At 35.9% G+C, this 20,637-nt stretch overlaps 2 protein-coding genes and 1 long non-coding RNA gene across 5 annotated transcripts in view; all 3 read right to left on the bottom strand.

Moving 5' to 3' along the window:
* The window catches only part of LOC111446378, a 25,829-nt gene extending 14,182 nt beyond the window's left edge, over window positions 1–11,647 (bottom strand). Inside the window, exons 1-11 of one of the 3 annotated variants that reach the window (XM_023085176.1) lie at window positions 11,473–11,647; window positions 9,175–11,196; window positions 8,431–8,626; window positions 8,259–8,318; window positions 7,716–7,820; window positions 6,292–6,432; window positions 3,670–3,732; window positions 3,216–3,446; window positions 3,016–3,099; window positions 1,809–1,966; window positions 1,129–1,651 (exon numbers count right to left, since the gene is read on the bottom strand). In XM_023085176.1, the coding sequence (XP_022940944.1) occupies window positions 1,129–1,651; window positions 1,809–1,966; window positions 3,016–3,099; window positions 3,216–3,446; window positions 3,670–3,732; window positions 6,292–6,432; window positions 7,716–7,820; window positions 8,259–8,318; window positions 8,431–8,626; window positions 9,175–11,051 (3,438 nt within the window). In that variant the 5' untranslated portion in view covers window positions 11,052–11,196; window positions 11,473–11,647. The remainder of the gene's footprint in view (window positions 1–1,128; window positions 1,652–1,808; window positions 1,967–3,015; window positions 3,100–3,215; window positions 3,447–3,669; window positions 3,733–6,291; window positions 6,433–7,715; window positions 7,821–8,258; window positions 8,319–8,430; window positions 8,627–9,174; window positions 11,197–11,472) is intronic. The other 2 variants (XM_023085177.1, XM_023085178.1) reach the window with 2 other exon arrangements.
* A 1,527-nt stretch (window positions 11,648–13,174) lies between these two features.
* LOC111446474 (nucleolin-like) lies at window positions 13,175–15,717 on the bottom strand. The gene is made up of 3 exons (XM_023085308.1): window positions 14,887–15,717; window positions 14,149–14,434; window positions 13,175–13,724 (listed from the first exon to the last, which is right to left on the bottom strand). The coding sequence occupies exons 1-3, from the start codon at window positions 15,202–15,204 to the stop codon at window positions 13,348–13,350; spliced, it is 981 nt and encodes a 326-aa protein (XP_022941076.1). The 5' UTR covers window positions 15,205–15,717; the 3' UTR covers window positions 13,175–13,347.
* Window positions 15,718–18,782: 3,065 nt separating this feature from the next.
* LOC111446549 lies at window positions 18,783–20,142 on the bottom strand. Its single transcript, XR_002711091.1, has 3 exons — window positions 19,851–20,142; window positions 19,527–19,711; window positions 18,783–19,042 (listed from the first exon to the last, which is right to left on the bottom strand). It is a non-coding gene; the product is annotated as an uncharacterized LOC111446549 (long non-coding RNA).
* Window positions 20,143–20,637: the final 495 nt, after the last annotated feature.

Here is a 20,637-nt window from a genome sequence, read left to right as displayed (position 1 = left end):
AAAAAAAAAAAAAAAAAAAAAGTACTAAGAACATCTCATGAAACTAACGAGAAAAGTCCTTTGTGCAAAGATATCAAAGAAGAATGAGGCCTTCTTGGCAAAAAATAGTACTGAGAACATCTTCTGATCCAAGAGAACTACGGTTTCACATTTCTTCTAGAAAGTATGAATAACTTATGGAAGTATGGACTTCAAGATTAAGATTGCGTGAGACCCCTGGATGCATTAAGTGGTCAATTGCTAAGAGGAATGCACTTGAGAGTAATCTTAATAATCTCCTCAGAATTTGAGTAATCTCAAGAAAGATTTCCACTCTGGAAGAGAAAGTAATGGAAATCCAACGGATCCCCCTTCTTTAACCTTTGGAATACAAGTTCAATTATGAGTGTAAAAAATAAAAATAAATAAATAATCATATTTATAAAGATTTAACGTTTTAACAAAAATGTTTAGGTACAATTGGCATCTAAAAAGGTGTTAACACGTGGACACGTTGCCTTGAGGACCAAGCATGGCAGAAGGATTACAAAAGAGGTGCTCAAGCATGAGTCATAGGTCATCTTGATGTGCAGCGTGTAGGGAGCAGAGGAAAGTGTTGGGCATGAGTTTTGTTAATTGTACCCTTGGCAAGAATTGGTGGACCTCTTTGATGCAGCCATTTTTAGATCTATCGGGATTTTGATAGAGATGCACACGAGAACATATGCCAGTTGTTTTCTGGTCATAGAATTAGAGAGAGAGCAACACTTCGGATGAATGCAGCGTAGGCATTGTGCTGGGGATTATAGTTGGAGAGGAACTATCAACAAGTTAATGGAGTGTAGTTTATAGGGCTGTCTTTTGTGTACAACTTTTCACTAAATAAACTTAAAGTCCGTTTTCTTTCCATTGAAGATTCAAAAACTTCAAGCTCTGGGATATTTCACATGCTGCCCAACCTAATCACACATCACTTCTAACCAGAGACACAAGCCAATTAAAGCTTAAACATAAACCAAAGAGATTGTATTTGAAAACTTAATGAGATACCTTATGCAGGGAACTATATGCAAAGAACTGCAAATAAATTCATATGTCAATTTCAAAATTAAAACAATTTCTTTCTAGAAGAGATATTTTAGATAGAACCTTGATTGACTCACGCGTCATGCTCAATAACCCAGCAAGCTTAGGTGCCAGAATCAACTGATCCAGCTTAAGACCAGAAATTGAGACCTCGCCAGCAAGACTACTTATATTCTCATCATCAATTATCTGCACCTGCTGCTTACGCTTCTCAATGCTAAAATCTTGACTAGAGCTACCAGTCGAAGGACTCAGAACTTTCCCCACAAACTTAACCCTTCCAGATGCTCTTAGATGCGTAGGCCTTGGAGATTCAAAAATAGAGTCAAAGCTCAAGAACTCAAAACCACGCATATGTAAATCCAACTCCACTCCATCAAAAGTACATGACGGAGTCTTCTTTGCATCAAACGCTTCATCACCTAGCATATTCTCGTCAGCATATGATGTTTGCACTTTTGAATACAGTTCAAAAGCAACAGAGGAAGAGTTAATAATAATATAATCATTGGAAATATTGATATCTCCTCGAGCATCTCTGAATGATCCTTCAGCTAGTGGTGCAGTCCAGTTAATGTTAACCCTCCTGCAGAAACAAAGAGAGGGAAAGATGTAACCAGCCCAAATAATGATGAAATTCCAGGAGATTCTAAAAGGCATAATCATGAAATAATGCTGATAGATCCAAAGAGGAAGACAGACAGTTTTCGTTAACAATTGAAAGGAAAAGCATGCAGTATTACGGTCTCAAGAGGGATCCAGAAACTTTGGTTTCCCCGTTTAAAATCCCCAATTTGAGTGGCATCAGGTCAAAATAGCCAGGCATATATCGATGCAAGATTTTATCAAATGATACATTTCCTGAAAATTTTAGATCCATTGCTGTATCATCCAGCTCACCCTGAAAAGAAATAAATTTGACATCGGAATAGGACATTAATAAACTTCCAGCGAAAGAGAAAAATAATAAAACCTTAAGACCTAAAGATACAAATATGAAAAATAATTCCTCAAACCTATATTTTAAGACAGTCGTTCAGAAGTACCCGACAGTCATATTTACTTTTCAGTGAACCTACTACAAAATGTGACTACATCTCTTTGGGGTATAACAGTGATGTTTGAGAATTATTATTTACTGAGAGTTATTCTAGAATCTTCATGTGATAAAGAGAGATATAATCTGCGATTATAGGGCACAGTGTCTCCTAAGAACTCAAGGACACGGTAATACAGCCTATAGAATAGACCTTGTTCAAGAAAGGTTGTTATAGGCCGCAGTGTCATCAATGAGAAAGTTGCTATGATGTACTGTGGATAAGCTCAAGGCTAAAACGGCCAAACGAAGGCATATCCTATCGCCAAAGGTGGAAGGAATACTTTGACAAATATTTCCTTTGGAGCATCTCTCTATTTTTCCCTCCTTTAACATCGGCCAAAACCTTGGGGAAAACCGTAAAAGGATTTAATATGGGAGGATGTTCTCTGAACAGAGAAGGCACTTTGTGAGCTGTAAATGGGAAACTCTTACTCGGTCCTTCAATGGCCATGGAATATAATCTTTAAGATTCAGAAACATTGCTTTACTTATCAAGTGGCTATGAAAAAAATTTATGATGAAGAAGTCATTTGGAGGAGGGTGATCAGCTGTAAATATGGGCTTCAAGTTAATGGCTGACCAAGAACCCAAAAGGCTAAGGTTGCTGCCCCCTGGCCCCAGCGACTTTTGCACATCATTTCTAATTTTTCAACTGCAAAACGGGAAAAGTTCTATTTTTGGGAGGATGAGCGGTTAGGCTTCACTCCTCATAGAAATACAATAGAAAATAAAAGAAGGGAAAGAAAGAAATAGAACAAATACAAATTTATAGTTTTCTGATGAATGATAACGACTGCTTGCATCCAGGAAAGAATAACAACAAAATTAGCTTTAAAGAGCCTATTTTGCACCTCTGGACATATCCACGCATTCCCTGCCCCTCGAATTTCACCACCATCTACAAGGTTGGCTCTGATTCCATACAACTCAGCAACCTACCCAAATACAATTGTAAATGATCATTAACCAAGTATGCAAAAACACAATCAAATTGTTGATGCTTTTACCCAGAAAAACTCTAACTTGGCTAATAGCTGTCTCAAAAACATACACAGTTGTCGAAGTTGAAAGTGAAATTTGCTGAGACATTGGAAAGTGGAAAACGGTCAACTGCTGTCATTGCACCAGCTTCTTTACTTTTCACAACTGCTTCAGAAGCACATGATGCAGGAATGTCCAAAATTGAATGATTCCTCTTCCTGGAAAACATTCCTCTTCCTACCAAGATGGGGGAATCCAATGGGCCTTGACAGTTGAACACAGCAGTTACTGAACCAGCTAGCTGTGATCAATATTATGAGAAGAATCAACAAGGAAGTCTGACATATTTCTTCACAAGATTCTTCTCTTATTTCTATTTTGTTCTAATCATGTGTGTGCACGCCTTTAAAGGATGAGAATAGTGTGATAACCGAGGAGGGTCATGATAAGAAAGACTTTCCCTCTTAACCCATTTCATTTTCCAGGAGAAAGAGGTAGAAGAGAAATTCGACAACTGAACTTACAGGGAACGAGAAAGGTTGGGTCTTGAAAGTTTCCAACAGGGCATTTACTTCAACACAAGGAACCTGGAAAGAATATAAAAATTACAAGGTTACAAGTCGAAAGCAATATGTATATATAAACTCTAGAATATTATGTCGAAGGATATTCGTGTAATCTCATATTAAATAAGGGAAATTTAGATTTTAATGACCTCCCTATAGTTACCTAGTATCTATAATCTTGTTACCTATTATCTACGGATTTATTTAGATTAGGAAATTTAGATTGTCTATTGATTTAAATTTAGTTAGCCTGTCTCCCTATAAAAAGGATATGTAATTCTCTGAAAATTAATAAGAAAAAGAGTAAGTTAATTTAGACTTGCAGCATATTACATAGTAAGAACAAGGGAACTATTGCATGTAATCTTGAAAGGCATATCTTACAACAATTCTATTATTCAAGATTCTTTGGAACAAAGGCAAACAGGGGTGATCTGAATAGATCCTCTTCGTAGAAGTCAACAGCTTGACATGTGCATAAATGTGAATATGCAATGTACTGGATATCATAAACACTTCCACATCTCCAAACCCCAGGTAGAAGCAGCATTCCATGTGTTGTCTTGTCAATCCGTAATCATTTTTTGATAATTTTGAATTTTAAATAAATATAACATATGATTTATAATACTCTTTGAATTACTAATTTCTAACATCAAATGTGATCCCTAGATATGGATACACAATTGTAGAACAAAAAACTCAGAGAACAAGTTGTTCGGCCTTACACCAAGCTGATAGGTATCCTTTATTTACTTATGATTCCTTTGGTGAAAAAATTGCAACGACCCATTTGAGAGGGTCATTGTACTCACCACTCTTGACAAACCAAAACAAGATAGGAAACTGAACCACCCTAACTTTCCAACTAAAGACCATTTGAAAACGAAAAAGTATAACCAACCATGAAATTTTAAATGTAATGACCCATGTCCAAGATTCGGAATCCGGATTTGACACCTGATGACCCCGACATTCCCCTGTGACCATGTTACTTATTCCTTCCTTCTAAAAGTGAAAACTATCCCCACAGACCAACACAAGTCCTTCCCGCATGTTTTGTCCTCACTCACATCCATCCTAGGAAAATTTTCAAGAGGTCAACCAATATAGAATTACTCCAAGCAAAGCACACGTAAATATAGAGTTCCTATCGAAAGAAAACTGCATCTTGTTGGTATAGGTAATAACTTCCAATTCTTTTAAGCTTTTCTTAGTCATCCTATTATCAAGATTGTTCTCATTCGGATGTGATCTAGGTTCATTCATGTACCCCTTCTTTACTTAGATATCACATGCCCACCAGCTTCCCATTAATTTGTCCCCAAACCACATCTAGGAGAGGTACCACTCTGATACCATTTGTAACAACTCATGCCCAAGATTCGGATCTAGATTTCAAATCCGCATTAGACATTTGATGGCCCTGGCATTCTCCTACATCTCCTGTGACATAGCCACATCACACTACTTACTTCTTGCTTCTAAGAGTGAAGACTATTCTCACAGACCAACACGAGTCCTTCTAACATATTTTATCCTCACTCACGTGCATCCTAGAAAATTTTTAGGAGATCACCCAACATAAAATTACTCCAAGCAAAGCACGTTTAACTCTAGAGTTCGTATGATTGAGCCACCTAGAATTGAAGTGTACCCTTGTTAGTATGGCTAGTAACTTTCAATTCTTTCAAGTCTTTCTAAGACATCCTATCCTCAGTATTGCTCTCATTCGAATGTGATCTCGGTTCATTTATGTATCACTCCTTTACTTAGGTGTCACAATAATCCCCAATACAAAACACAAACAGACTTGGATAAAATAACCACATAAGAAAAAACTAATGCTAATTCTCCTCGTTATTTGTGGCTAAATTTCCCATTTTTTCCCTTCCTAGAGTATTCTTTCACAATCTGAGGTCTAACACTAGCTACAATATGGAATACAAGAAAACTCCTAAAACTCCACCTTCTGGAATGATTGAAGCCATAGGGAGGCCAACAAATATTCTCCAAAATCTCCAAAATAATCCAATACCACACTTGTCTTCAAGAATCCTCATATACGTCTCCTTTAAAAACTCCTAAAACAGAAGCTCTTGAACTTGCCCTACAGAACCACACCTCAACCAAACCAATAACTCATCCACATTCCACAATTCAACAAAAACAACATGAGGTTAAAAGAATCCAACCAAAATTCCTCGAGGTAAAAGATGTTAATAAGAAGATAATCAAGTCTTTCTCTGAGTTCTACATAGACACAACCCAACTGCTTGGTATTATATATGTCTAAACATATGTGCATATATTGTGAAATGAAACTCTCTGAGAAGACATCAAAGGGAAAAACAGAAGAAAGACTGCAACTTAGGTATCCTTCAGTGACTTCGTTCTCCTCTCCAAGTTCTCTCTTTGTGGAAGAAAGTGAAGATTTTGCACTCGATGATCTTCCAATATTCATTAAAAGGTACTCAATATGAACGGTAAAATACATCTAAACAGCAAGGAATATCCATTTGATGAGATATATTACAAGGAAAAACAGTTGTCTACCGTTTCCCCCAAGTACAGACATACCTCACATATCAAACGAAACTCTCCTTTCTCCGGATGAATCCCAAAGTCACCAGATGCCTCGAATGCAGTACTGCCTAACCAACCACTTGCATTCTGTACAAATATTCTCTGACCATGGAAAGATAAACTTGCCGCTATTTCCTGCATAAGTGAATGAATAACCACGATAATATAGTTCTAAATCAGCATTGGAGAATAGCTAAGGGCACAATGAGCCGGATGTTTCATCCAAGCACTAGATAGTATTTTAGTAAATTATTAAAAAAAAAAAAAAAAGAACATCTACATTGAAAGCAGTGCTTCATGCTTCAACAGTAAATAAAGAAAGAAATTTGGAAGGTAGACAACGGTATTCAACACACTCAAAAGATAATAAAAGAAGCAGAGTTAAAAAATAACTACAAAAAGGGACTCCAGTCCAAAAGAATAAAACCAAATAAAAATTACGAAAAGGCCTAGTCACCGACACCCAGAAGGAGGTGTTAAATATAACAACCTCTCAAGCCTTCTAACCTGACTTCTCTTTATCATTCAAAATCATATTGTTTCTCTCAAGCCAAATATCCCACAACACTGCAAAGAAGCTAACCTATCACAACACAATCCCTCTTTCCCTAGGGGAGAATACAGAAGCACCTCCTACATCAACAATTGTCCGTCTCTAATGCGTGCCCTGCTAACCCTGAACAAACTCCTCTAACAGTCCCAAAGGTCATTAGAGGCAAGCTAAAATGTAAAGGTAAGTTACTGCTCAACTAAAACTGTAACCTCATTAGTCAAAGGACCACCACTTGTCAATGAACAAACTTGAGAAGAATGAGCAAAAACGAGTTCAACAAGTCTGTAGACGCTCATCCTCCTAATACATGGGTATTCACCACATAAATTGTGCGACTAGAACTAAGTAATGGATGAAAGTGTGTATGTCTATTCAAGTATCCTACAATCTCAAGGACTAGTCGCTGGGACAAAATTATGTCAGGTATGGAGGTAATTAAACAAGTGGCTCAATTACCTATTACCTATTCCAATCAAGTAATTAGTAACTCTATTTCCGATTCCAATTTATCACTCTTGATTTCTAATAAATTTGAATCATTTTAAATGCAGTACTTATTATAAAGTATAAGGGTTGTTCTTTGAGGTAACTCTTTCACTCACACTTGCTGTCAGAACGTGACACCCATTCTTTAATCTTATAAAATATTGGATGAAATTTCACCCAGCGCCTTAGAACCCCTACCACAAAGTATCCAATTGACGTCAAAAGAACAAGAACAGTCATCTATACACGACCAACATATTCCCCTATAAACCACAAAAAGCAGAAATATTGCAACGGACATAAATTTCTATTGGTATAGCAGAGAACTTATCCGTTTGAAATGGAGGGTATCACAGTACACTGACAATGTCAGACTTACGGTAAAGCTTGATGGAGCACCAGAGATCTTAAAGGCCAACCCTGTCACATCAAGTTGCCCTTGAAAATTAGGAAACGTATCTCCTCTTGACATGCACAAGTGAACCTGAAAACAGACTCACAAGATTTTTTTTTAAAAAAAAAAAATTTATAGCAGTCAACATAAAATAAATGCATTTTTATTGTATCAATTTTTGTTTAAATATTGATCAAAATTTCTATGCTTTAAATCATCGGCAGCTTAATGGCATTTTCCTTCTAAACTATTTTCGGATTATTTTTCCAGATATTTGTATGATTTGGGAAGTTTTCTTTTTTCTTACTAAGTTTTCATGTTCTCTCTTTTTTCCCTTTCTGAACTTATATTTTTTAGCATTAATTTATTTTCATTACTTTAATGAAAATGTTGGTTCTTGGTAAAAAAAAAAAAAAAAAAAGTCATTGGTAGGCTAATATATACTGTTTAATCATGATTTCAAAATTATAATAATCTTTTTAAAAAGTGTAAAAGGTTGATGTGAGAGACGAGAAGTTAGAGAAACACCTCACCAGTGGCTCTTCCTTTGGACCACATGATTGGAATATCTAAAATTCTCTCAAAAAGCTGCACAAGGATGAAAAAAGGAACCCATGATGAGTAAACACTTCATATCATGTAGATGCAGACTTCTAAACCTCAACAATTAATATAGATAGTTATTGCTAAAGTAACATACCGGAACAAATAGGTTGGTAATTTTCAAATTTGCATGCCATTGCTGCTCAAAGGTATCAACAAAAACATCCGCAGATAACCAGCCACCATCTCCAGAGCCAATTTCTCTCCATGTCTTACAATTACCACTCAAATGAACACGCACGTTGCCATAATGATTTTGAAATTTCACATGTCCGTTAACATTCTCAATCTCTCTGGAGACATGTACTTAAAATTGTAAATACTTTGTCCATATAGAGTTAGCATTCATTTAACATCATTGAGTGCATCAATTTAACCACATTGATTTTGATTCCCAGTACAAAGCATCCTGCTAATGTGTTAAAAAAGCTCCCTGCCAACGTTTCACTTAATATAAATGGTTTCAGTCAGTTCATTATCAAACTACTGGCAAATCTTAAAATGAAACTAGCCAAAAGAAACGGCAGCATCATCATGCATTTTTTCCTATTTTTTCCTAATACTCAGCATACAAAACTGGCTACTAGCATTCCTAATGCGGACGTTGGTGGTGTCCCAACTCATCTATAACTTTTAGATCAATAAACAATTTCCACGTGTTGATAGTCAGGTCTGACGTTTAACAAGAAAAATAAATAAATTTATACATAGAAAATTATAGTTGTGGCTTTTTTGGTTTTTCTCCGGTATAAAGATTTTTTAAATAATAATAATAACTTTTTAGAAAAAATCACCTTTCGACTAAACTACTTTTGAGAAAGACACAATAAGGAGACTCTACCTTGGTTCTCTGTCACCATATGCAAGAAACATAAGTGTCCCGCCTCTGAAATGAACAGAATCAATCGTTACTGGAAGCATCGTCTCAGTACCTTCATTCTTCCATACATCTCCATCATCAACAACACCTCTAGCATATTGAACCAAGATAAATTTCAGCTTTTGGACGAACGTGCTTAGATGGTACAACAGCTTCTTCCCCACGTCTTTAGGAAAATAAGATAAATCTGATTTTTGGTTTAGTGCCGAGAAGGAAATTGGCCAAGTTGTTCCATGCTGATGTTCATAAATGGTTGAAGTTGGTGTTTGAAATGTATGACACATTTGATCAGATGTTCCTTCAGAAATATGATCAGATCCTATAACATCATCCTTTTTCCCGCTAGACTCATGGCTGCTGGAAGTAACTGAAAAGGATCTTCTGTCCTTATTGCCCAAACCTGTAATTGTTGAACTCTTATCATCTATACGGTTCAGAATATCAATATCTCCTTCTTCTTTAATAGAATGCAATCTGGCATCTAAACTTTGGTTCCCATTCTGGACATTAGTATTAATGATGGAGGAGTCAGCATCAGTTTCATTCACACTTTTGACCAAGTAGGCATCAGGGTTCACAATATTGAAACTCCTGTGCAATTGTGAGGGCTCACCAAACTTCCCCTCGGATGCACCCTTGAAATAACCCCGAGCTGCCAATGTACTGCGCCTAAGAATTCTCATTTTGGCGGTGGAACTATTTAGATACACATCGTCTCCACTTGCCTTCCTCTTTGATCGACCTTTCATTGGCACTTTCATTACTCTAGACAAGAATTTAAGCCTCATATCAGGGTTTTTTACATCAAAATACTTCTCTGTATTTGAATGCTTTATTTTGTATTCCACATCTGTATCCATGCAGCGATGTTTTCTCAAATGAACATTTTCGTCCGTGAGAAAAGAAGTTTTAGAGTTTTCAACATCTACCGTAGGACATATATCCTCCTTCGAAGCACTACTATCATACGAACCTGGACTCCTGTCAGAAACAACAAATCCCATCTCAGCTGCTTCCCTAGCCGCATCATACCTATCTTTGGACCAGCGAGCAGCTGCATCTTCCCTGGCAATTCTTCTTATTTTAGTATGACTGTCAATACCTCCTTCAGAAGAAGAATGCCTCGGCGAGGTCCCTTCAGATGGAAAGGGTAGCCCCAACCAAGTATAATCTCTCTTCTGCACAACTAGCACAATTGGATTAGACAATACCACATCAATTATTACCCTCCCTCTTCTCAGACTGGTAAAAGGTAAAACACGAATCTTCATGGTGGGAACTTCGCCGCAAGAGAATTCGTCACCATCTGGACCAACCGAACATGACTTTAGTGTGATGCTCAAGGGTGAAATACTTGTAACCTTTCCAAAATCAAGATCACGCTGAATATGGTCACTGACTGCTTTGCAAACAAAAGGAAGAAGTTTAGCTTCAACAAAACCCTTGGCTTTTGTCTGCCCATACCAAACCAGTAAGCATATACCAGATACAACAGCAACAAAAGCAGAACATCTAATCAATAACAACCCCTCGTTCCACACAGGACGCAAGAAACTCGATAGAGTTTTTGTTAGAACAAAAGGCTCGTTGGCACATTTCATCAAAGACTCGTATCTTGTCCCAAGCTTCATACTCAATGACTTCAAATGCTGCATACAAAAACGCGAAAATCCATCTACTTGAGCATCCCAATCGTTTTGCTTTGCACATATGTACCACTTAGAGTCCCATTTCGACAATCGGCTTCGACGCAAATAAATAAACTTTCCATTATTTACATAATGCAATGAGCTATGGAGCGGAGTCCCAAAAAAAGAAGAATGATATTTCACATTCATTATCCTCCTCGTCTGGCTCAAACCAAAAATGATTCATCCATGGAGGACCAAGAAGCATGTCTAAGTTCCCTGACAATTCGAACTATCAGCAAGAACTCAGGCATAGAATAGAACCGATCATCCGCCAACTTCAACATGAACCGAGCTATTTACGTTTCATCAAACAAACAAGAGCACCAAAACAAGCATCAAAAACGATTCCACCCAACATGAGAATCAGAAACCAACGTAGCTCGAAATGCTAAACTTCACATTGGACAAATAATAAAAAATAAAACTAAACAAAATAAAACAAGAAAAATCAACCAAATCAATCAGCTCAAAACGCTGCCAATTTCCAGTCGAACATATGCGCCTAACTGCATTGCTTAGAAACAAAAAAGAAAAAAAAGAACACAGGGGAATCGGTATGAGATGAAACCTGCAGCGATTGATAGAGCATTCATGAGAAAGTTGGAGAAGAAATTAATCATCGCGAGAGTTATGAAACTTATTGGTGAAGTGTAAGCTCTTTCAGCAGCGCTTTTGCCTTTGCGTGTACATAGAGAGAACTTTTACGTCACTTTGAGCCGCAGAGGCTCTCTAAAGCTCACATCACAGCCCGGGAATCCATTTTTGGAGCGCTGTTGGGTATTTATAGAAAGCTTCAAAAAAATTTAGCCTCTCTTATTAATTTATTGCTCTTAAAGTTTGACTAAGTTCTTATGAGATTCCGAAACGGGTCAAAACAGACCATATTTGTTGTCAGTGGATTTGAACGGTTACAAATCATAGCTCAAATTCCGAGCGAATCGTTCAATTTGTGGGCCGACCTATTAAGATCATATTTAGATTGGATGGTTCAACTAGCCCATTAAACTCATTTTTTATACATTAAAAATGTGATGTATTTATTACATTATCAAAAATAAAATTAAATTCAATTAAATATACATGTGTAAAAGAGGGAATGTTTATAAATTTATGAGATAAATTTTAAAACATTTTGTAAATTTCAATGATATATTGAATACAAACCACGGCCCAAGCTAAGTTTATAATTTAGCACATAATTCAAAATTAATGGTCAAGATCAAGCAATTAATTACATTGATTTAATAAAATATCAATAATAATTAATTGAGTATAATACATCCAATCCACCATTATATCCACCAATAAACCAAGTCAAATCAACCTTCAACTACTTTTAAACATTTCTATTTTTTATTTTGGAAAATAATTTTAATATCCTAAATCCGCTAAGTAAAGAATATATCAACTAAGAGATCATTACCCCAAACGTCAATTTATTGCTCAATCTTTATCCGTCCCAACTCTCAAGCATACTATATTCCACAACATGAGTACTATCTTTGTTATTTGACAATCATGGTAAACAAACATAAAGGATTCATGCAACAATTCAAGACAACTAACCACGTAAACACAACAACCAACAAGTTGAGCCCGTCTAATTTTATTTGTATGATAGCGCATCTGATCCAATAATTCGTAACTTAATAAATTGAAGAGACAACTATAACAATAATAACATAAAAAGAAGCTTTGAACTTTTGAGCTCGAGAAAAAATAATGCATGACAATGAACTACAGCCTCGAGAAAAACACATAAGATATGTAACTTTCTTCAACCTAATATGGCACTAACCTTATGACATGAGAAGCAATGCCAAAATTTAGAAACCATTTATTTATATCCTGCAAGGCATAGTTTTCGTACCATTGGTGTGGCATTTAAAAAACAAGACAGGCAGCAGCCCATGATTTTGAGCCTCTAGCTGTCCTCTCGGTTGATGCATGTTACCTAAAAACAGTTCATTATGCTGAACAATACAAACACTTGATGAACATTATAAAGTAGCTGACTTACTAAAACACAACATGATTTATAACCTCCCACCACCTTCCTATGTTGGATAATTCTTGACTAGGCACCTTAAGAACAAGATCATAGCATACCCAGAACCTTGAACAAATTCAAGCAATCAATTTCAGAAAACGGAGTTCTAGAATCTACACGAGCGGGAGATAGACTCGTAAATACAACTACCAAGCTGAACCTATATAGTGAAATTTTTAAAAGTAAACAAGAAAAGACATATGATCAGACACAAGGGATCTAGAAAGGAAAAAGAAAAGAGTGAAATTCCCGGAATCCATTTTAATACAACTAATGCCACTGTCCACAAAACAAGATTTGAGAGCCCAGAGAGATTATTCTGCATTGCTTGTACAAACAATGAGAAAGATATGTCCAGTTATAGACGCAAGGAAAAAAAACAATAGCACTTTTTTACCGCACAGGCTGTTGGTTGTAATGGTTCTTATCTTTCTTTTTGGCGGCTGCAAGTCTTGCACTCCTTGCAGCAGCCTCAAGAGCAGCAGCTTTGGAAGAAGAGTCCATCTCTTTGCTAGATTTCTTCTTCTTTGCGGATGTTACCTTCTTAAGCCGCTCCTTAACATCGACTGCTGAAGCGTCTTCCTCTGCATTACCATTGCCAGCAGGTTCGTCTGGTCCGGTGTTAACATCGGAATTGTTTCGCTGATCCTGGTCTTTAACCTCCTTCTTTTCCTTCTTCTTCTTCTTCTTGGCACTTTTGGACTCTGAAGGGGCATTTTCCTTTTTTTCCCCATCTCCATTGATTTCTCCTTCTCTCTTTTCTTGTACATCTAAAAAATGCCAGATAAAACAAAAAAACAAAAAAAATTCAGACATGGTCTTTCAACCTCCTTAATCCATTGTAAGAAGTAGAATGGTTGAATAATTATAACAAGACTGAAGAAGACCAAAGCAGGACAGCCACAACCATCTAACACATTGGTACGAATTCGCAATCGGTACATATTCAGCAGCTAGCTGTCAGTGGTAGACAAGCAAGGTGTTAACAACACCACAACTTGGTTGAGATATTTGTAGGGTTCCATACCCATATCTGCTCATTCTTCTTGCCATTTGAAACAAAACATTCACAAGAGCTAGTCGAGCTAGTCGAGTAGGCTATGAACTTTTAGATCGATAAACATAGAAAGACAAATAGGAAGGAAGAAAAAACAATACAGCATAACATTTGAAACAACTAAAAAAACATATTACCACGTGACTCATCTTGACCGTTGCTGTCTTTCTGGCTTACTCCAAAATCAGCCAGAAGGGCATCAAGTTCAGCAAGCTCTTTCTTCTTCCTTTCCTTCTTGGACAGTTGCCTCTCAGCCTCCTTAGGAGCCACAGAGGCTTCAGGAGCGTTCTTCACAGCTGGCTCAGGATGCACAGGTACCTCTGGTTCATGCTCATTCTCGTGATCGTGATCATGATCATGCTCATGCTCATCTTCAAGATCATAATCAACTTCATCCAGGATGTCATCATCACTCTCACTCTCCTGCAACCCGACATAGTCGTAGTTAGACGGATTGCCACAGCAATAAAAAAATTTATGGGCATTCCTACAAGCACATTTCTCACACATTTTATTCAACAAGATCGCAGGCTATGCCTGTCCTCCGTATATACTAATATGTAAACAACTTTCAAGGTTCAACGAACAAAAACATTGCTATAAAATAATGGCAATCACTATATAAAGCAATCCTATTATCCCGTACTCTTCGTAGCATAATCTCCAAGACATATTATGACACTAGAATAATATTAGGGTCAGCAAACCAACTCAATCAAATTCAACATGCATAGACACTCAGAGGAGCTGCAAATTAATCATCTAAACTAGCCAACAAACGAAGGAATGACATGGATGCAAATAAGCTAATAAATTTCAGACAAGCACGACAAGCATTTATCAGAAGGGTACACAAGAATTAAATAATTCTCCACCTCTACATTGCCCAGCTTCTCCTTGCTCCCATGAGCATCCGAAGAGCCCCACACAGCCTGAGGAGGAGCAGTCGTGGCATAATAATCGTCATCGTCTTCATCATCAACATCAGCCCATGATTTGGAAGTCAATGGAGCTGGTGCCCAAAAAACCTGAGGTTCAGGTTCCTTAGCCTGAGCCGACTGGGACTTAGACGACCCTTTATTCTTGCGTTCCTTGTCAGACTTCTTCTTCTTCCTGAGAGTCTCGAGGGCTGCAAAAACATTAGTGTTGTTGATAACCAAAGAACCCTCGTCCCTCCTGCTTCCTCCGACCATTTTCAAACAAACAGATCAACCAAAGCGACACAAAAACAATGAAATCGTAAAAACGGAGGGCGGATTTCTAAACTTCCACGAACTAAAACAATTCAACAAGAACTTTATTGGCGAAACCAAATCTCCGAGCAGCGAAATTGAATCATACAACGCTCAATTAGGTCCGACGAAGATTTACAGACAAATATAAAACAATAAATCGCCAAAAAAAATCTCGGCAACAACAAAAACAAAACCGATGCAAACTTCTGGATTGATAGATCAAAGATTTGCGACAGATTTAAAGGTGGGCGAACAGAAAATTAGGGTTTCAGGCTCTGCACAAGATAAAGATGAAAGATAACAAACAAAACTACTAGAGAGAGGAGAATTGAAGATTTGCTCGGTTCTGTGATAAAAATGGAAGATAAAACCGGTGGATTTTACGTTAAACAAAGAGGGGATTGGATTGGTGTAGGGCAAAACGGAGGAGACGATAACGTAATGGGAGAGGAAGAAGAAAGAGGAGACTTTATATGGGTGCATTTTCGAAATAAGGGCCTAAATTTTGTTCAATTTGCAGTTAGGGTAAAATTTTATTCTTATTTATTTATTATTTATTATTATTTTACAAAATCCTGATTTTTCTTGAAACTGCCGAAGGCGGTGCCCGTGTGTATCGACATGTCGAAGTTTCTTGATCATTAATACGTCGTCGTTTTCTTAAAAATAATAGAATTTTTTAAGAAAAATAAAACTTATGAATATTTTTTTTTTCTTTTTCTATGATCAGATTTTACGTTTGTTGATGTTTTTTTTTTATATAATATTTTAGGAATGTAATTAAAATCTTTTTGGCTTGACTTTATTTTATATTTTCGTAAAAAAATTTATGTAATTGAATAGAAATAGGAGTCGAAAGTTTGGATGAGAAATTATTCTTCATAAATTTTAAAATAATTTATATTTAAAATATTAACTTCTAATTAAATATTTTTATCTTAAAACTTTATGGTATTTGATTTGTTTTTTAATCATATCTTTATCGATGTATTTATAATGAATTAGCTTTTGTTTGTATCACTTATTTTAAAAAGAATTGAATATACTTTGGGTCATTCAATTTTGAATTTATATTTTATTTAGTCCTAAAGTTTAAAAGCCTCACATTTTTAGTTTTTGAGATTTAAATTATGTTTATATATAGTTTTTGACATGTTATTGATTTCTAAATAGTCTAAAAAATTTGAAATTGGTGTCTATATTGGTTTGTCACGTTCATTTGGCATTTTCAATAACAAAAAAATATAAGTTTATAGTTTTCTTTTTAGTTTGCAAACTAGAATTATAACCAAAAGTAAGAAAATAAGTGCAAATGTTTATAGGCCATATTTTAAATTTTTTTTTAAAAAAGTACATACACCAAAACATAATAATGATTAAATGCGAAGACTAATAATATTATTATTATGATTATTATTTGTTCCATTTTTATTATTCTTCTAATATTTCATTAGTTTTAGTTCAACTAATAATTTATTTAAAAAAAAAAAAAAAAAAAAAAAAACAACTCTCTCTTAGCCCTCGAAACCTTAACCTGCAAAACAAAACCTTAAAAAAAAAAATATATATATATATATATAAAATTCAAATGAAGCATTTAAATCAATTGGACTAATTTCAGGTATGAATCCAATTGTTCAATTTTGAGACCAATTATAGCTGTTTTGAATATTATTCGTATACTAAGATTAATTAATTTTGTACAGCAAAAAAAAAAAATATATTACCAAAAGCTCTCAAATATGTATGTGCAACATCAAATCAATCTAAATAAAGGTATTTCTATGTATAAACTAATCATTTTAATTTAATGAAAAAAAATGGGGAAAATAATAAATCAATTTTTTGGTCTACTGTTAGTTCCAAGTTCACAACATCCGGTTTCTTTATGGGTTTTTTAGTTCCTAATTACTTTATTATAACGATTATGAGTTGACTAGTTGTCGCAAGGACCTTGAAAAAATAAGAGGTAATGAGTTTAATCCATGAGGGTCATTTACCCAGAACTTAATATGTTATATAAATGTAATTAGGGTAACATAAGATGGTTGTCCTCTAAGATTAGTTCAAGTGTAGATAAGGGTAAGACGGTTGTCCTCTAAGATTGCCCCTCCAGTCAAGAATTGGGGCATCACAATCACTAGCCAATATGTTTTTCTCTCATGCCTTTCTTCATTCATGGTTCGATATTTTGGTGTCCTAGGTGTAGAGGAACCACACCAATTCATCCCGAACTTGATGGTTAAACTAAATAGCTCGACGACAGAATGATAAAAAGCTTAACACCCCTCTAATTCTTATTACTTTTCAATATTAAATATAAAATATATATATATATATGAAAGATAAAGGTACAATGGTTGTCCTCTAAGATTAGTTCAAGTGTAGATATCCGAACACTCACAAATAGTTCAAGTGTAGATATCCGAACACTCACAAATAGATTTAGTTTCAGCATTAAATGATCTTTGAAACCAAGCTCTTCCATTGGTTTGGAGTTTCTAAGCATGCTAGATTAAAAGCTTCTTCTTGGTGTTATCTTCCAACGTGTTATACTAGTTTTTCATTTCTAAGATATTGTTTTGATTTGAGATGATTTTATCTTTCCTATATAATGTTGTCTTATTTTCTCTCCCAAGTAGAGTTGTATCTCTTGAGCATAGACTCTTTTCATTTCTAGAACATAAAAAAAACTAGTAGAATGGTGTTGTAGTGTGTAGAATATTTACCAGAGTAAAACGGAAGGACAGTTCTCCTCACCAAGCGACTGAGATTGCAGCTAATTGAACCCATAAATTTCAAACAGCTCCAGTGCTTCACCTCTGCTCAGCAACCATGTTCAAGAATGGCTAACTGATGTCTCTACCAAAGCATCTGGTTTCATTCAAATTGATACCCATTCATCTTTGAACAAGAAAAGAATTCTTCAACTAAGACGAACTTATATAATAAAATTAAAAACTAAAATTCCAGCATGCGAAATAAAGCCAGGATAACTGTAAGTCTGTTCTATGCAAAATTTTCTAACCAGGGGAGTATAAATGTAACCGCCTAAGTCCACCGCTAATAGATATTGTCCTTTTCGGGTTTCGCCTCAAGGTTTTTAAAATGCGTGTGCTAGGGAGAGGTTTCCACACCTTATAAAGGGTGTTTCGTTCTCCTCTCCGATCAATGTGGGATCTCACAATAAATCACAGACATTCCTCGAATTATAGCTTACAGTTATATATCAATATTCATTATGGGATTGACGAAAAGAGGACAAAAGTATACCTGCTTTATTTCAAGTGAAGCGAGCTGATATGCAATTTGTAATTGTCTTTAATCATCTCCACAAACTAATCCATTCATTGGCAGGGAATGCATAATGTTCAGCAACCGCTCTAATGAGCTTCCAAGTTCTTCGTCATCTGAACAGCATATTGAGTTTATCGGTATCAAATCCAATCTAAAGGGGAAGGAATACAAGTTTTGTCCTCACCTCACTCACCTCTCTCCTATTGTTGGGAGAGGAGTACACCTCGGCTAATCAACGGCTAATCAAAGAGTTGATAATGGGTTTATAGGTAAGGAATACATTTTCATTGATATGAGGTCTTTTGGAGAAACTAAAAGCAAAGCCAGGAGAACTTATGCTCAAAGCCAGGAGAACTTATGCTCAAAGTGGACAATATCGTACCATTGTTGTGGAAAGTCGTGAGTCCTGACATCTCCTATGGCATTGACTTCTTTTTAACCCCATTAAATTGCTCATTACCAATGGTCATCAACAGCGGTGCTTGAATGAACATCATTCCTGGAGATGGAAATGAAAAATGGAGGTCAACAAATGCAAAATTGTTCCAAGTAATCATATTCACCGTGGAAATGCTGTCAACTCCTGCATTTCCTTGGAATAGACATGAACCAAAGCCCTGTGTTCCACCAACAATTTAACTCTCTGAATGTTTTGTCATACATGCCAAGCAATTGCATAATCTTTCACATACAACATGATAGAAAGAGATTAAATAAGGAAGAGCCATTGCATGTCCTCAAGTTTTTCTTCAAGGTATAAAGATCTATAATAAGTCCAGCACACTTCACAGTTAACACACTCCAATACAGATTAGGACCAGTTCTATACTCCATCTACGATCCAAGTAATCATTTCACGACTCTAACATTCGAACCAATAGGTTGTGATAAATTCAATCCTTGATAATCCCCGCATGTTGGATCAATGAATAATCGAATTACTAGGCACGACAAATCTGAATTGCAGAGTTTGAACTAAATACCTTCAAGTAAGCTTTTACTAATTCACCACTCCTGCAGCCGAACTCCATAACATAAACATGACCACAGTCTTGTCACTGAATACAGACCAGACTAAACCAAACTTTTCCTGCTGGTTTAACCGAGTCGAAGCGTCGTCCACCTAGCGATCACAGACTATCGCTCCCAAACTCGCAAAGAGACACAACTGCCGAATATCAAATTATTAGATAGTCATATGATCCTTTGATTTTAGGGGGATTTGGAAAATAACACTTCAACTAATTTCTTCCTCTAGTAGGCAATCAAACGTATCGTGACTGAGCCAAAGATTACACTGAACATACCTCCATTATTGTCCACTGTTTCTTCTTCTCCAATAAATAGATTCTGGATCTTCGCAGTTGAGATTCACACGAAACCGATACGACGTCAGACTGTTCCGATCGAACACGCACGATTCCCGATTCCAGCCATCAGCATACGAATCTCTTGCTAACCAAACAAACGAGCGCCTCATCAGGCGCAGCTGGAGTGCAGTTGAGGGGACTTTACCGGCGGGATGTGAACGCAGCGGCGGAAATTCTTTTAACGACTGCGAATGAACGGAGACAAATGCCGGGAGACTGTGAGGTTGGATTAGATGCGCCGCGGGTGAAAGAAAATGGCGCGCATCGTTGGTTCGGAGTTTGTCACTTTTTTTTTTTTTTTTTAATTTAAAATTTGTATTTTATATCCTAAAACTAAAAAAAAAAAGTAAGTAATTAAAAAAAATTAATTTTAAATCTAATAGCTCGAAACTAAAAATTTAATGTTCTATTATATATAATATTTAATTTCAAAATATATTATGAATTTATTAGAAATTAAATTAAAATGTTAATGAATCATTTGAAATATATATATAAAATATAATATAACTTTATTATAATTTAATAATATAATCCTCGAAGATTCATATCCAATTAGGGACCCGACCTTGTGGGCAAAATGGACGTTTATAGTTATAATTCAATTATCTCGTAGTATCCATCAATATTCCACTGACCTATCAATGGAAATATCTTCCTATCCATTGAATTAGACTTAAATTGAAATATTTAATTTTCATATTAATTAAGATTTAATGTAATT

This window comes from Cucurbita moschata, unplaced genomic scaffold (assembly GCF_002738365.1).
Source record: "Cucurbita moschata cultivar Rifu unplaced genomic scaffold, Cmos_1.0 Cmo_Scf00008, whole genome shotgun sequence".
NCBI lineage: Eukaryota > Viridiplantae > Streptophyta > Magnoliopsida > Cucurbitales > Cucurbitaceae > Cucurbita > Cucurbita moschata.
The sequence above is the reverse complement of the archived record's forward strand: the minus strand, read 5'-3'. Positions and strand labels throughout refer to the sequence as shown.